Here is an 18,032-nt window from a genome sequence, read left to right on the forward strand (position 1 = left end):
CTTCAACTAAGAGGAATTTGGTCAATTTCAAGCACACATGGAGAAAGGATCAAAAGACTAATCGTTGATTTTAGGATGAATTTGCATTGTGCAACGTGTCAACTTTGTCGAATCCTCCTAGTTGTCAGTAGGTCACCTAGGGACAAGTAGTGTGTGGGTAGAAGGGTTTTGAAAATGGTCAAGAGAATAATCAATGGCAAGCACCTGAAATTTTGGCCCCATAAAGGAAGTGATTGGATAAGGCCGAGGTTAGTGGGCTTAATTATGACATTGGGCTAAGCTAAAATTAGTGTAATGAGGGGTTAGAGAGGCTCATAAGGAGAAGGAAGGCTTTGATACCATGTTGAGAATCATGGACATCATGTGCATAAACAAGGTGATTAGTGCTAATCTTACACTAATCTAATGTGATTAGAGTGAAATAATCTAAGGTGGGTGTAATCTAAGTTTACTTATGATGATGAGTACGTGCAATAGACTTAAGCACAATTAGGTTATAAGATTAAGACTTGTACTCATAATGAGGGTTGAGATGTGTGTAAGTGATATGATTTCATTACTTGAAATGGTCCCCTTTTAATCTAAGTTTACTTATGATGATGAGTACGTGCAATAGACTTAAGCACAATTAGGTTATAAGATTAAGACTTGTACTCATAAAGAGGCTTGGGTGTAATCTAAGTTTACTTATGATGATGAGTACGTGCAATAGACTTAAGCATAATTAGGTTATAAGATTAAGACTTGTACTCATAAAGAGGCTTGAGATGTGTGTAAGTGATATGATTTCATTGCTTGAAATGGTCCCCTTTTATACGAGGAGGTACACCCTTGGGGTTGTACATCCATGTGGGAAAAATCCCTTTGTTCATGTGGCTGCATGCTATGCTTTGCACATTCTTGGCTACTCTTTCTCACTCCCTACCTCTTCCTTGTGCTCTTCAGCACCACATTTCTCAACATGTGTCTAGGTTGTTTTGGTGTGAACACCGCTTATTAAGGGTTAGGTTAGAAGATAAGGCCTTAATGTCTAGTACATGGTGTGAGTATTATCATTCATAATCCAATCATTGTGTTCATGTGCAATCTCTCTCACTTGAGCTCTATTGCATCTCTCTCTTTCTCTCTCTCTCTCTCCATCACCATGGCTTGATCTTCCATCTCCTTAACCACTTTCACCACCCTATGATCCCAGCACCATAATATCCAACATGGTATCAGAGCCAAATTAATTTCTTCTTCTAGAATCTTTCCAACCATGCCAGTGGAATAAGTGCCAAAGTTATCACCAAGCAAGTCATCAATGTTTGTCATAGCACTAGTTGAGCTCGCTCTCAACACTCCCCCTCGAGCTCAACTCCACACACTACACCCCAAGTAAGCTCCTAAACTTGTGGAGCTTCTCTGTGCCCAATTCCTTTCTAAAGTTGTCACCCACACCTGACCATCTGTGTTGACATATACTCTACATCACTTGCTAGAACCTTCTCCCTCACAAAGTGATAATGCGCACCTCAATGTGCTTCGTTCTAGCATGGTATACTGGGTTATTGGCTAGCTGTATGCTACTCATGTTTTCATAATAAATGATAACTGCCCTATCAAGGAGATCACCCATATCCCCAAGTAGCTCTTGAAACCAAGCTACCTTACAAGCTCCCATAGCAACACCCCTGTACTCTACCTATGTACTCGAGACAAGGAAATTGTTGGTTGCTTCTTCTTACTACTACTCCAACTCACAACAGCACTCCCAAATGAGTATAAAACCACTAGTAGATCTCATGTCTGCAACACTATTAGGCCAATTAGTATTTGTATACCCATGTAGCTCTATCTCTATGCCATCCTAATAGAAAAGTCCATAATTAATTGGGACTTTATGTACCTGAGAGTTTGTCTAGCCGCATCCAAGTGTGGCTTCCTAGGGGCCTACATAATTGACTCACAAGTCCAACATCATAGCTCAAGTCTAGCCTAGTACTGGTCATGTAGATCAAGCTACTCATTATGTGCCTGTACATCGTGGAATTCTCCAAAATCTCAATGTATATGCGAAAAGCTTTGTGTTCTACTCCAATGGCACTAAAAAAGGCTTACAATCTGTCATACCATACTTGGACAACGTGTCCAAGCCATACTACCTCTGCCAATAACAAAATGCCATGAGGTGATCTCACCACCTCTATGCTCAAGAAATACTGCAGCTCACTTAAATCCTTAATCTCAAACTTCTGCTTCAAAAGCCTTCTAACATCATGTATGTTAGCATCACTATCACCAGTGATAATCAAGTCATCCACGTAGATGACTAATAGCATGATCCCTCTATCTGTCTTTTCCACACAAAGTAAAAAATCTAAATCGGATATCTGAAATCTAATGTTAACAAGATACTTCTCAATCTTGTTTGACCATGCTCTGGGTGCCTGCTTTAAGCCATACAAGACTTTGCGTAACCTGCACACAAATCTGGGTGTGCATCACTCTCATAACTTGGGGACTCCATCATGTATACTTCTTCTTGCAAATCACCATGTAAGAAGGCATTCTTTACATCTATTTGATGTAAAGAACAACCCTTTGTTGTATCCATAGCAATGACAACTCTCACGGTTGCCATTCTTGCAACTGGGCTAAATGTCTCCTCATAGTCAATGCCATAAGTTGCATAGCCTTTGGCAACAAACAATCTTACCTTATACCTGCTCACTAAACCATCAACGTTATGCTTGACTTTATACACCCACTTACATCCAATTGCCTTCTTTTTCTTAGGCTAAGGCACTAACTTCCATGTTGCATTTGCATCCAATGTTATTTCTTATTTTCAAGTGCCTACTCAATAAGTGGGCTTCAACTCCTGTATTTCTTTAACCATGTAAGCATAATGATGGGCTGTATATCCATCATATCTCAACCTATCAATAGGATACCTAACCCTTGTAGACTTGCATACACATGGATCACTGCCAGGTGTCCTAAAAAACACCTTGGTTCTCCTTACACCAGGAGTAACCATAGATGGTATGCCAAGCTCCTCATCAAGGCTCTACTCAGAGCCGCTAGAATCACCATTCACATATGAGTGACCTGCTACAGATCATGCATAAAAGGTTGACTACCTTTTCCTTCCCTTTGCATGATATATGTGTACTTACATCTGTTCTCAACCTGCCTGACCTTTCACTAACATTGGATCCACTGCTAGAGGACTCTCCAAGTCCACTAAGCACATGTTACTCCCCATGTGGTGTAGCATCAACACTTCTTACATCTACATCTTTTGTTACCTTCAATGTTGGTGCGTAGCAACTACTCGTCTTGTCAAAAACATCGCTGCTTACTCACATCTTCATGAGTGGTAGTTTATAACATCTATAACCTTTTTATTCTATAGCATAACCAATAAAGATGCATTTCTCTACCTTTGGATCCAAATTTATTCTTACTTCAGTAGGAACATGCACATATATGCAATACACCCAAACACTTTCAAGTGAGACACATCCGATCTTATGCCTGTAAACTTGTGTTCAGGTGTCTCATATCATGAACAACTGTAGTGGGTGTCCTGTTCATAATCTATATAGCATTTGCTACTACTGCTTCTACCTAAAAAGAATGTAGCATATTCTTTTTAATGTCAATAATGCTGGGGAAGCATTTTGACCGTCTTGAGAATGAGGTCGTGGAGACCTAATTGATAAAGTTGTAACAGCTGCTGGGTGACGGAGAGTCAACGGAGGACGTCTGGTGTAACAAGGTCGACCGAGGTCTTGACTAGCCTCGGTTCGATTCAAATGGTGAGCTTCCGGTTAAGTGAAAGAGGGACCAAGGAAGCGGCCTATGAGTGAAGCACTAGGTGACCTGGGAAGGATCCTAGAGGGTGCTGACCATACGGTGCTTGGGCTCTGGGTCACCGAAGATACCCACACGTGCATCGGGGAAGATATTGGAACAAGGAGTAAGAGTTGTTTTTCTGAAACCGGGCATGGATCTGGTTGATTGACCTTGCTGGTCCTCAACTGATGAGTCCATGGCTCTTTTATATTGATCTGTTGGGGTTGATCTTGCTAATCTTCAACGGAGATTCCATGATCCAAGTGCAAGTTTCTTCCTTGATCTGACCAAGTGACTCACAGGTTCAGTCGGATCAGTTTGGTCAGTAATGACCCTAACTACGTTAGAGTACAAATATCCTGGAGGAATCGCCCGTGCTTTCTGGTAGGGGGGAAGTTTTTTTGGGTTCGGTTTTTGAAGAACCAAGGGATTAGTCTCTTGTTCGGATATCCGTGGGCGAGGCCCCGAGTGAGGGATCCTGCCCCATGCAAGAAGTGCTACTTCCACTAATAGCACCCCCGAATCTGTTGCACGGAGGGGGCAGGGATCTTTTAGATGTCCTCCCAGGATCTTTTAGATGTCCTCCCAAGGCCTCCCAAGGCATTACTTAGTAGATAAAATGTATGTGTTTATACATAGGTTATTTTAGGTCAAGATTTATAGCAAGAAACACATGGATATCTTCACACCAATGAGTTAGCAAACTAGTTTCACCAACATAGCACACACCAATGAGATAAATAGTCTCACCAACATACTAGACACCTATCCCACCAAAGCCATTGATAAATTATCACAATTGGATACAGACAATTATCAGAATGAACTAAACTAGTCTCATCGACACAGCAGACACCTAACCCACCAAAGCCCTTGATAAATTATCATAAATGGATACATACAAGAACTTACAGCTGGGATCTCCTTCATGAAATGATAAGATGAGGACTTGGAACTTGGCCAGATATTGTTGGATATCATGGTGCCAGGATCACACAATGGTGAAAGTTGTGAAGGACATGGAAGGTCTAGCCATGGTGATGGTGATTAAGGCTAGAGAGAGAGAGAGAGAGAGAGAGAGAGAGAGAGAGAGAGAGAGAGAGAGAGAGAGAGAGAGAGAGAGAGATTGTACATGAACACAATTATTATATTATGATTGATAACACACACCATGTACAATGTATTTATAGGCACTAAGGCCTTATCTTTTGAATTAATCCCCCTTAATAAGGGCACTCACACCTAAGAGGATGTTCGCACCAAAACAACCTAGACACAACCCACAACATTGAGGCTCATATAATTCCAACACCATTGGCCAGGTGCTAATCTCATTTTGGATTAACAACGATGATATTTCAATTGAGGACATTAATAAGTGTTATAAAAGTTATACATTTTGAGATACTAACCATCACCAAAGGCCTTAGTTAGTAAGTTTTGGGCGCCCAAGTGTAAATAAGGGCCAGATGTATAAAAGGTAATTTCTCATAACAATCTCCCTTTGTGCTATGAGAGCCCTTGCTTTTTTGTCTTGTGTGTGTGTGAGAGAGAGAGAGTGTGTGTACTCTAGTGCATGTTCCTCTTCTATGCATGTGTATTGTAGAGTGAGAGGAAGATTGCCTTGCATTGTAGTGTGAGCGACTCTGTGGTGATAGTATGGAGGTGGAGATTAGAGGAGTGGAGTTTCCAAAAGCGAGCTTGGAGAGCCTCAAGGGACGTGAGCTCGAAGCGTTGGTAAAAGTACCCAATGATAGTTGTTGTCTATTGCCTCATTCGATTGTGAATGGGTAGAGTTCTCTCTTGCGAGGTGCCATAGGCTATAACATTTTTGGCATCGCCTGTCGGGGAAACACCATTGTTTCTTCCATCATCTTAGAGCTCCAACTCCCACTATGCAAGATTCGCTATTGTCCTTACATTTTGAAGGTGCATTGTGAAAAATTGTGTAGATAAGGTTTATGTGGAAGAGAAGAAATTAGAGTAATTGTGGAAAATCGTGTGTTTGGAAGTGTGGGTGAGTACTTGGTATTGCCTTGAGAAAAGCTACACTTGGTTTTTCATTCAATTTTGTTGTTGTCATCGCCAATTTCTAAAGCATGAGCTAGCAGTTGGTGACATGCTTTGTTCTAATTTTTTCAAAAAAAAAATCACAAAAATTACAAAACAAAAAGGCATTAGTTGTGTTGGTAACTTGCATTGCATTTTGGCACAACCTTTTTGGATCTTTTGGATAGGAAAATCACACTCTAAATGTCATTCTATTGATGCAACTGTTTCGGGATTACCTTACTAAACTTAGGGTGCCTTATCCTAACACATCTGACACAAATAAACGCCAAAAACCTTATCTTATGAAAGTGTAGTGAAATAGTTCACGACGTGAAACACATTCTAGTTCACAACGTGAAACACATTCTAGTTCATGATGTGAAACACCATCTGGTTCATGACGTGAACCACACTCTACTAGTTCATGGAGACCTGCTACTTCACGACAAGAAAAATCTTGTTCAAAAAAAGTAAGAATTGTCAGACCAACGTAAGATAAGTTCATAAGTACACCATAGGAGTCGCCCTGACTTAATTACTATAGATCTAAGCTAAAATTCCAAAGTGTGAAACACAGTTCACGGCGTGAACCGCAATCTGCTACTTAATGACATAAACTGTAGTATACTCTTTCACAGAGATCTGTTGTTGTACGACAAGAAGAGTCAACTCAACAGAAAACCAATCGTAGCAGTTAGAGTAGTGATTTAGCCTGTTGAAACACATTCTCATGCACTTGAGGTTAGGGAAACTCATTGGAGACAACCTTACCCCTAACGAAGTGCATCAAATCACCCAAGTTCCTCCTACCAAAGAAGTGTCGGTTCAAGTTGCTTAGCGAGCACTCAATTGAGTGTTGCAACTTGGAGAAATCTGACCACTATAGAAATAAGTAGCGAAGAATCTATTTGAGAAGGGCTAAGATTCTCTAGCTTTGGAGAGGAAAAAAACCAGCTTCTCCGTTGCGAAGTCTACCATAAGTTTTAATATGGCTAGGGGATTTTTTGGTCTCCAGCACAGCACAGAAGATGAAGCGCAATCTATGGGCACAGGCCCGTCAACAAGTGCAGGACATGATCTAAGATCGAAATTACCAACCCAACCTTCTGGCCTCAGGAATGCTAACACAGTGAGGATTAGTGGGATGACCCCTAGGGTTAAGAGGGATAAGGAAAATGTTACCAAGAAAGGTCAAATCTTATTCCCCACATCTGAGGAAGTGGAGGTGAACTCGAAGGTGGCTAAAGCATAGCAACAATTGCGGCTACTGAGCTTAAAAAAACAAGAGCTCGATATGAGAACAATGGTGGAATAGAGGGAAATGGATAATTTGAATCTATTCCGACCACGTGCAAGGATTTAGAAACCTCTAGAAATGCCAATGATAACATGTGGATGGGGATGACAGAAGGAGGGATACCAACCCTAGAACCCATCAATGAGGAACCAACGACGGCTAATGAAAACCTTGAAACACAAGAAGAGGTGGATAATCTACCTGGGGCTTCTGTAGGAGGAGAATATTGGCTTTACACAAGAGAGGATATACAAGAAATGATCAAGGATCTCACATTCTTGCAGAGCATGGAACTTGTAATCCAACAAAGGCGGGATGAGGCCGCTAACAATGAGCCAGGTGATGAGGAATTACCCGGACCCACATAGACCCGAATTGAATAAAAGAACCAATGAAGGAAGAGGAAGGGGTCTAGGTAGGGGGTAGCTCCTCGAAGGCCAATTGTGGATCCTAACACATATCTAAATGCGGTCAGAAGGGTAAATTTGTTAAATATGGCTGTAGAAATGGGCAGAGGCATGGTTAGGGAACTAGGCACTACCCTAGAATCTAAACTGTCTTAAATGAAGGCACACATCGTTTCAAAGCTGGTGTAAAAATTTTCAGATGATCGGGACCCAATCCAACACATAGAGATCTTTGAGTCAACCTATGAAACATGTGGGCCGATGAGTGATGTAACCATGATACATGCTTTTTCTCTGACCCTAGAAGGGAAAGCCCACCAATGGTATCAAACCCTAAAGCCTGAGGATAAAGTCAATTACCCTTGGCTTAAGAATGTGTTCATACTGAGCTTTGCTTGAAGTGGTGATAGGTGGATTCCTGTGGCATAACTCCATAACATCAAGCAAAAAGACAATGAGATTATGTTTCTCGACTCAAACACTTGAACTCAAGATGCGAAGTGAGGTGAAGGCTAAGTGATGAGTTATTGCCCTGTTTTCGGAGAGGAGTCCGAGATCATAAGATGCGTGGTTATCTGGTGTTAGCCCGACCAACCACTCTAGATACATGCTATAAGTTGGCGATTGAATATGAGGATAGCATGCTTGAGTTGCCATAACTGGAAGATGCCAAGGTAGCTTTGGTGGTAGCAGTATCACGAGTATCTAGTCATCTCAGGACGACACGGGATCCGAGAATAAGCAAGTTGGCAACATGATAGTTGAGGAATTTAGTAATGCCATCTTGGAGAAGTTAAAGGTCAAGGATGGGAGGGAAGCATCAAGAAATGCCCATCTCTACCCCTGGAGAGTGTTGATTTAGTGCTCTATCTGTAGACAAAATCACACGAGCATTAAATGCCCTCACCTAAGACCAAGGGAATTACTCTATTGTGCTCACTGTTAGAGACTAGGGAACCATGACACTGCCATGTGCAGCTATCTGAGGATCCAACCTCTAGTACAAATGCCAACACCCAGAGTGCCTCTAGCCTTACCAACACCTCTAATGCAAACCAATGTGCCTCTAGCCTTACCAACACCTCTAATGCCAACACCCAGAGTGCCTCTAGCCTTACCAACACCTCTAATGCAAACCAATGTGGATACAAGGCAATTGAATACATCCTAAGGGGGATGTTTAGAATGCAGGATGTGTCGCCATTACCACCACCTATCCTACCACCGCAGCCTCCACAAGCTAAGCTCAACCAGGTGTTGATTGAGGAGCCCTTGGAAGAAGGATAAGTCATGCGGTAGGTAGAAGTCAATAATAATGACTACTATGAGGAACCCAACGGAAATCACACCGAAGTGTGGGAATGAGACAAATCCAAAGAATAAAAGAAAATACCAAAAAATGAGTAAATGCTCATATAAGATGAAGAGTTGACTGAGTACAAGGTTTATTAGTTAAAAACTATGAGATATACTAAAAAAATGAGATATTTTGGTATAATGATACATTTTTGACACCTTGGTAATGAAAAGATCCAGGGGAGAAGAGAGCTTGAGCTCTTGCAAAGCACACACACACTCACAAAACCCTAAAAGAGAACACACAAGGTGAGAGGCTGAAAATCTTCTTGTTCTTCACACAACACTCAACACACCATATACAAAGATAAGAGTACACACAATATGAAAAGGTACTCAACCAAATACATAATAGAGTTCTCTATAGTGTGAACCCAACTAAATGAGCTAGCGCTATAACTATGCCAGTCTCTAGAATGGTTGTCACACAGCCTGTCATCCCACTGGCTGCATATCAACCATGATCTCTGTCTTACAGAATAGCACACTAGTACCAATGTTTCAAACCACAGTACAATGGAAAGGAAAAGACATAAACTCAACTATGAGAAGGGCACCCATACAATGTTTCCATTGTAATGGACCTCATTGAGTAGCGGAGTGTCCTCTAAAGAATGTGGCTAATGCTAGCCAAACACATCCAATCACAATGCAGACCAATGCCATGCTGACATTTTCATGTGTTAAGTGTGGTGTTGATCATTTGATCAAGGATTGCCCATATCGATCAATGGCTGTGCTTCTACTTCTAACTATACCACCATCAGGACTATAAGTGTGAAAAGGTGGGCAAGGGTGATACCATGGGCATAATTCATGATGGATCCGAGGAAGACACCATTGACACCAGATCCACCCAATCAAAGGAAGGAGATGACCAAGTGCTAAAACTAGATGAGTAGCCAAAAGAGAGACTAGCAACCCCCAAAGGTGTTCGAGAATATCCAAATACTAAAGAAGGAATAAGGAATCTTGAGGAAGCTAAGGCCCTTGTCGAGGAATGTCAACATAGCCATGAAGCCAAATTGAGGGCTAACAAGGCTAGGGATATAGTGTATCCACGAAATGAGTTGTTTAAAGAAAGGAAGTTGGACATGCCTACTCCAGTTCTAGAAGAGTCCAAAGAAGGGACTCATAGTGACCTAATGGCAAGAATGTTTGAGGAAAAGGATTAAGAATTGTTAATCCATTCATTCCCTAGGATTGAATATGAGACAAACACATGGAAGGAGCCCTCACTTGCTAAAGAACCTAGAGACATAGGCAGTCTCTCAACAATACTATCTACAATTGTCAAAATGCCTCTTGGACCATTGCTACGCAACATGCCGACATTGGGGGCAGATGTCAAGGACTGGGTAGAAGGAAGATTGAACCATATGACCACTACAGAACAAAACCAATCACCTCTAGTAGAAAAGAACCTAGTGCCCGAGGAAGGGGGAGCACCTAGATTCATCAAAATACCTGTCAACCAATTGGGCCTGTTTATGAGAGTGATAACATGAATGCTAGAATCCCAATCCACCATAACGGGTACCAAGCACTTGGCATCCTAGATGGAGGTGTAGATGTGAGCATTATCACCAAGAGATGTCGAGAAAATTGGGGAAAACCAAAATTAGAAAGGGCGGATCTAATCGTCAAGATGGTGGATGGAACATCTTCAAGACCTATGGGGCTATTGAAAAACATTTGGCTTAAGGTCTTTTCGTTCCGTTACCATCATACGTTTGTTGTAATGGACTTTTTGTGCTAGCCAGATTCATATGATATTATCTTAGGCCAGACCCTTCATGAGGGAAGCTAAGGTCATGCATGATTGGGCATTAGACCATTCAAAGGGATTCACAAATTTTGAAAGTCAATCTCCATACATGGAAGGCACACCCCATGGAAGGAAAATTGTTTGGAGATGATTTAATCACCACAAAACGAACTACATCCTTACAAGTCTGCCCAACCAGTTAGGGAGAATTCATGGGAAGAGGAAGAAGCCAAAATGTACGTGTTGCTTCCACCTGCGGACCTTAGTGAAAACTAGATGCATGTACTTGCCACCATCATAGATGTGTTCCCCCCCAGAGGAATCAAATACGTTGAATCAGGAATCATTCCCACCACCTCAGTGCGCATGGTAGATGTGCAATCAAGAGAAGAGGAAACAGAGGATGAAGCCTCCAGAATAGAAGGGTATGGACCACAAGGTCGCAACAGCACCCAATGCCTCAGGAAGTGGCAAAAACAAAAGAGGTATATCGCTTGACGAAATACCCTATTATGTAATAAACCCACGGAGGTATATCGCTTGACGAAATACCCTATTATGCCCACTAGTGGCTAAGATATCTCAAAGTCACTAAGGTGCACGAGGAGTTTCCTAGGAACTAGGGGTGAGAAATTGAGGAAGATAACCTTGGTAGGAAAACAAGAGGAGAAAACCATGCCTCGAGAACTGGATACGCCAAAACTCTCCACCAAGGCAGGACAAAGAAAACGAAATAAGGCTCTGGTTGAAACCGAGTGAGAGGCAAAAAAGGCAATGGCTAGGATAGAAGATGATGAGGACGACAAGCCATGCCTGCTCTCAGGACCATTTCAAAACCCACACGATTGATGAATGAAAAGTGGTCCAATTGATGGCCAAAAATGTGAAGGAAAATGTCCAATCTACATCCTATGACGGTCCCCAAAGCGGAAGTTAAAAAGAGGTAGAAATTATAGAGCCAAGTGAGGATACCAAACCTGTGTACATTGCTAAAGGCTTAACTGCTACTGAAGAAGAAGAACTTGTTACTCTCCTCAAAGAGTTCAAGGATTTTTTTGCTTGGAAATACACAAACATTAAGGGTGTACCACTCGAGGTGGTTCAACACACTATCCTGATTTATGGAAGGATTGAGACCATCTAGGCAAAAACGTATCAAATGAATCCAAAATATGCGCAATTGTAAAGGAGAAAATTGATAAACTCATTGTTGCCGATTTCATCTATGAGATTGAGCACATAGATTGGCTTTCACCAATCATGATTGTGCCAAAGAAGAATAGAAAGCTAAGAATCTGTGTTGATCTTAAAAAGGTCAATGTAGCCACCAGGAAAGACTACTACCCATTGCCATATACGGAACATGTATTAGAACGGGTAGCAGGTGAGGAAGCCTATAGCTTCTTAGATGGGTTTTCAGGTTACAAAAGACCAACACAAGATGGCCTTCAACATGATGTGGGGTACCTATGCTTATAAGGTTATACCTTTTGGCCTCACCAATGCCCCAACAACTTTCCAACGACTGATGTGCACAGCCTTTAAGGACTACTTGCAAAAGTGGGAGTCCTCCCGTTCTCCGAGCAAAACTTTTCGAGCAAGGAAAAAATTGAGCGACACATTTTAAGGAACAGGCACACAATAAGGCACCCACACATTTTCCTCCACACATGTTGCTCCATAATACCACTCTCACTATATGCCCCATTAGGAGCATCTCCTGTGAATAGAGAACCTAGCCTGAGATTCTCTCATGGTGAAATCTCTCTCTTTGTGCGTAAAATAACAGACATTAATCATGTAAGACAATTACAATCCAAACTCTCATTTTTAGAGGAAGATCACCACCCTTCCCTTTACTCCATTACTAGGCTATCTATTGCATTGGCTACTATGTTGACCAATAGTATGCTACATGGACAATAGGCCCTCCGTGCTTTGCTTGACCATCAACCCATGTACCACAATCCCAAAAGCATTAATGAAACTCATTTGGTTGTTGTTAAATACCTTGAGATATTTTGCCTTGAGTATTCCTTGAGATATTTTGCCTTCGCTCAGACGCTCAGAGGTTTTTGCTCGAAAAATGAGCAAAAAATTACGAGCAAGATTCTTTCGAGCGAGAAAAAGAAGACCGACACCCAACTATAGTTCTCTTTGAAACTACAGGTGGTGACAAACGAGAGAGAGAGAGAGAGAGAGAGAGAGAGAGAGAGGTTGTAAGATAGATTGAACATGTGGTGCCTCATTTTGTGTGTGTGTGTGTGTGTGTGTGTGTGTGTGTGAGAGAGAGAGAGAGTGAGAGAGAGAGGGATTGGTATTATATTTATGTACTTTGGTTATGCACCTCAACGATTGTAAGATAGACTAAACATGTGGTGCCTCATTTTGTGTGTGTGTGTGTGTGTGTGTGTGTGTGTTTCTGTGTGTGCGCGAGAGAGAGAGAGAGGGAAGGATTGATATTATATTTATGATCTTCGTTTATGCACCTCAAAGTGATCATATAGTTCAATGTGGCATCAACACTATGCAAATCTCCAAACCCACCCACAATAATGATATCAATAGACGAATTTATAATTTTAGTCATGGCAATCCACCTAATTCACACCATAAGATCTACCAAGCAATAAGACCTATGTATGTGTGTGTATGTATGTGTAGTCATGGCAATCCACCTAATTGTCACCATAAGATCTACCAAGCAATAAGACCTATGTATGTGTGTGTATGTATGTGTAGTGTGCATGCATATGTGTGTGTATATATGTGTGTGAGTCTTTTAATTCACTTTTATATGTGCGCACAAAAATGACCAAAATAGCATAATTAAAACATAATATTAAAATCACTTGTAGCAAAGATGTCCAAAACTTAAGGCAATACATGTAATTCATGGAAGGGAAAAAAAAACCCTATTCTTGCAGTTATTCTGAAATAGCAATGTCATCTACAAAATAACATTTTGGTCTCTTCTTAGATTGCCGAGTAGTGTGATCATAACGAGTGTCTGCCTCCATCTCTCTTGCCATGCTCTCTGCATAAGAAGGCAAACAACTACAAAATGGTCAAGAAACATTGAACCTTATCATCTGAATATTTCAAAATTCCATGGTGCTTTCAAAGCATAGAGATACTCACTAGTCCAGTGGAACATCTGTGATTGCCAAACTCTCCTCATCATCCCCAAGCAAATCTCCAAACCCACCACCCAAGTCAGCAGTTCCAGTGCTGACTTTATAGTAATTATCTACAAATGGCATCAAATGACTGGTACATATCTCATCATCTCTCTCAATCACCATGCACAATCACCACCCAAGTCAGCAGTTCCAGTGCTGACTTTATAGTAATTATCTACAAATGGCATCAAATGACTGGTTATCTCATCATCTCTCTCAATCACCATGCACAATCGTGCACTGTGCATAGCAGCTCTCATAACAGAGCCAGTCCCACCTCCTATCTCAAGCACTGAGCCTAAATGTGGACATAAGGCCTCCATGAAGAACAACATCAGGGGGACACTCTTTTCAAGTGGGCCCCTCCAACCTCCACTCTTACCATCATGCTTAGCCCTTGCAGATGAAGGCAAGCAATGGACCAAGACCTCTTTGGAGAAGTCTAAGTCCAACGCTTGTCCTACCTACAAAAAAGAAAAAGAAGCAAACACAACTAAATTATCCATTCAAGGAATGCACAACACAATAGCACAAACCGCACAAACCTTACACTTTATAACTTACCTTTTGAGCATTCAAAAGGTTAACAACTGGTTTTTGGCCAGCCTTATGGAAGGCCACCACATGCAGCAATGTCATCTACATGTAAATACAATAATGAGAGAGAGTATTATTTTCAACAACTTGCAAGCTACTTAATAAACATCAATATAAATGTACATGGTAGCATTACCTTTGTAGACACTCCTAGTCTTGTTTCATAGCTGTAAGGCTCTGAAGAGTTTAAAGCCCAACGAAATCCGGCAACCATGCGTGTCCTAGTAGCAACTCGCTCCACAAGAGAAAGGTGAGCAGGACTAGTGATAACCAAAACCCAACCCAAGTCATCCATCACAGCATTGGCCACCACCAAAGAACTCTTTATATGATCCTCACTAATTTGATTCCAATAAGGAATCCCATCAAAGCCTGCAACTGGAGTTCCTGAGAAAAGACAATCCAAGAAAATAAGCCAAAATAGAAAGCAAGTTTCAAAAAATGTTACAAATAAGAGGTGTGCCAAGAGAGAGGTTCCATTGGAAAAGGGGGCAGGTCTTTACAAACCTGTTGGCAAATCAATGACAGTGAAGTCAATGCTCCAACTACATGGCTTGCCTCCTCTGAATTTTTTCTCTCCGGAGTGACTCATGAAAAATTGTCTCATGACTTCAAAGCCCTCCTTGAAATTATGCTCTAGCAACTCTTTTCCCAACTGAATATAGTCATATGTCCATACATTCACTTGACTTCTCACACCAAGCCTCTCTTGCTCTCGAAAAGCAGTCAATGAAACAAACCCCGATGGATTTGCACTTCTTCTTGGAACTGCATGGTCAAGCACTATATGATCCAGAAAACCAAAAAATGCATCCATTTAAAGAGTACACATTTATAACATTATATGCAATCCTACATCAATATAGTAAACTTACCTTGACTCTCATTCACAGACTTATTTGGTGGTCGTCCCCCCTTATTTGAGGCTTGAATTTGTTCCTGCAGGTCCTTTTCCTTCAAGGCTCGCAATTCTTCATCGATCCTTTTCTTCTCCTCCTCATTAATAGAACCTGAAGAACCAGAGTCAGACATGCACTCCCCCTTCAAATGCCGCAAGTATATCTCTTTGTCCTCTTCCAAACATTCCCCCCTCTTCATGTCCAGCCACCAAGGGCACTTCTTCCTCTCCCACTCAGTTATAATCAAAAGCCCCACCTGTCTGGTTGTTTTCTCTAAAGATAGAACATGAGTACATGCTGAATGTAGAATCCACTGTCCATGCCTTACAAACATGAGGCAAGAAAGACATTTTCTTCGTAGAGATAAGCATCAGCAAATATCTAAACCCAAGCAAAAAATCAAACTTTTAGAAAAGCATAATATTAAAATATTTCTAAACAACAATACCACTAAACTTGATATCTTATTTCTCACCTGTAGACCAAACGTCTAGAAGCATTTTTTAAGTCAACATGTTTTGCTGCTGGCGTTGCCACATTCATCTCTCTCTCAAATGAATAAAACAATACAGCTCGATACCTCCCAACAATGTCCATGAAGTATGTTTCCAAACTTGGCTCTTGAGGCAATGTCAGTTTCTCCTTGCCGATATTAGAATCCACCACCTGTTTTACCAATCTGGCTGCATCCTCTAGCAATTGGTCCATCCACACCTCCTTGGCCAACCATGAAATGTATTGATGGTCTCCAAGAGGCATCCCATAAGATTGCTTTACATTGTCATCTTGTCCTAGAAGCTTTAGCATTGAGCATTTAAGAATTGGAGAACATGCTGCTGAGGATAGTGCATATAATTTCTCCAAACTAATTTTATATTGGGGCTCTTCAAAGGGAAGCTTCCACAATATCTCAAACCATTCTTTGCCATTTGATGGATTAACCACCGAAAGCATCTAAGACATAAAAGCAATATCCTTTTACACAAAAGCTTAAATAGCCAGTCATTCCTTTAAAACTCAAAAGAAAGGTATCCAAAAATACATGAAAGTGAATATCAACTAACCCTTATCATTTTTCTATTGTAAGTCTTGATAACATTCTTCTTTGCCTTTGTCACCTCCACATCTCTATCCTCTTTGGAAAGTCCTGGATTGATCTTCTTGCATGCTACCTCAAATGCCGTGTCCCATTTTCCCTGCAATAAAAAATGAAAAACCAAAAAAACAACAAAAAGTAAAAAAAAAAGAATCATAGAATGAATTGAAACCACTTTCTCAAAAGAAAACCTACCGCAAAAACCATGCGGCCTAGTATTGATTGGGTCAAGGGATACCACACCCTTTTTCCCATGCTTGCCTCTCTTACTCTCACGGAGGCAATGTGATTCTTTTCCGCTTCAGTGAAACTCTCCATGAGAGGTGTCTCATCCAATGCACAAAGGGTACTTGTGTGATAGAGATAATCCTTCAGATTTGTAATAACAATGGCCTCTTCATGCATCCTAAATAAAGATTGACAATAGTCAATACTAACAAATCCTAGTGCAAAAATACAAATTGAAAAGAAATTCATTCATTATATAAAGAGATATGGGAGAGAATCTTACAAGTTAATTCTCTGTAGAGTAGCCACAAGAACCTGCTCATCTTTTTCATTTGGTACAATGAACTCAGCTTGAACTCTGATATGCTTTCCCTTGTTATTTGCAAAACTCTCATTGATACACTCCATCCAAGCTGCAGTCCTGTGATTACCCTCCCATACAAAAAACATTTTCCCCCTCAACATAGACCACTCTTCCTTAGATTCAAGCTCCTCCTCAAACTCAGCATTGATAGCCTGCCAATGCCTATCCCAAGTACTTGTTATTGTTTCATCAACATCCAAGGTAGACCCATCAGGCAAATTAGTTGATAGAATCAAGCTACCCTTCATTGCCATATAGCCCTCTTTTTCCAAAACTGACTTTAATCTGGACAAATCACGTCTAAGCTCTCTAACCCTTTCATTTATCCTGCACCTGCAAAGGGGAATCCTAGGTGCTAGAATTCTAGGATTAAGAGCCAACCTAGACAAAAAGTCAGAACCATCTGCCTTAGAGATTGCTTGAGGAATCAGCTCGTCAGGTGTATCATCCTTATCTTTTGAATCATCTTGTGTAGCTGCAACAGGAACTAGTTCTTTACTAGTAGCCAGATTTGTGTCTTCAACCATTTGTTCATCCTCTTGTTTATCTTCAAGATGCTCCATGCTCTCAGTAGGCTCCACGGTTGATTTCTTGGTACTAGCACTAGATGCTGCAAGAGTTTTTCTCTTTCTAGTCTTGACTGCCTGCAAGTATATATATATATATATGATAGAGAGAAAATATTGGGTTTTTCAATTACATGCCATTTAAAGAAGCCAAAAGTCTCTTTGCAAAAACACATACACCCATGCCTGTTATAAAAGCAAGCCACAAGGGCAATAACTTTGCAATGACCACAAGGGCTGTAACAATCTACATCCAAAAAGCTCTAGGATAGGCAGAGCATAAGCACACATGAAACCAATACAAGCATCAGAAACAAACATCTGCAAGAAAAACACCACAAAGGGACACTTTCGCCATAGTAATCTACATCTCTACA

The 18,032-nt window shown here is 41.0% G+C and overlaps 1 protein-coding gene across 1 annotated transcript; it reads right to left on the bottom strand.

Annotated features, from left to right (window-relative positions):
* Positions 1 to 14,021: 14,021 nt before the first annotated feature.
* On the bottom strand, positions 14,022 to 17,652 carry LOC147612978 (uncharacterized). The gene is made up of 10 exons (XM_086782730.1): positions 17,009 to 17,652; positions 16,693 to 16,903; positions 16,466 to 16,597; positions 15,877 to 16,355; positions 15,730 to 15,782; positions 15,378 to 15,512; positions 15,010 to 15,270; positions 14,639 to 14,889; positions 14,470 to 14,544; positions 14,022 to 14,369 (listed from the first exon to the last, which is right to left on the bottom strand). The coding sequence occupies exons 1-10, from the start codon at positions 17,650 to 17,652 to the stop codon at positions 14,022 to 14,024; spliced, it is 2,589 nt and encodes an 862-aa protein (XP_086638856.1).
* Positions 17,653 to 18,032: the final 380 nt, after the last annotated feature.

This window comes from Cibotium barometz, chromosome 44, assembly GCF_041138505.1.
Source record: "Cibotium barometz isolate CiBa-2024 chromosome 44, ASM4113850v1, whole genome shotgun sequence".
In the NCBI taxonomy this organism is placed as follows: domain Eukaryota; kingdom Viridiplantae; phylum Streptophyta; class Polypodiopsida; order Cyatheales; family Cibotiaceae; genus Cibotium; species Cibotium barometz.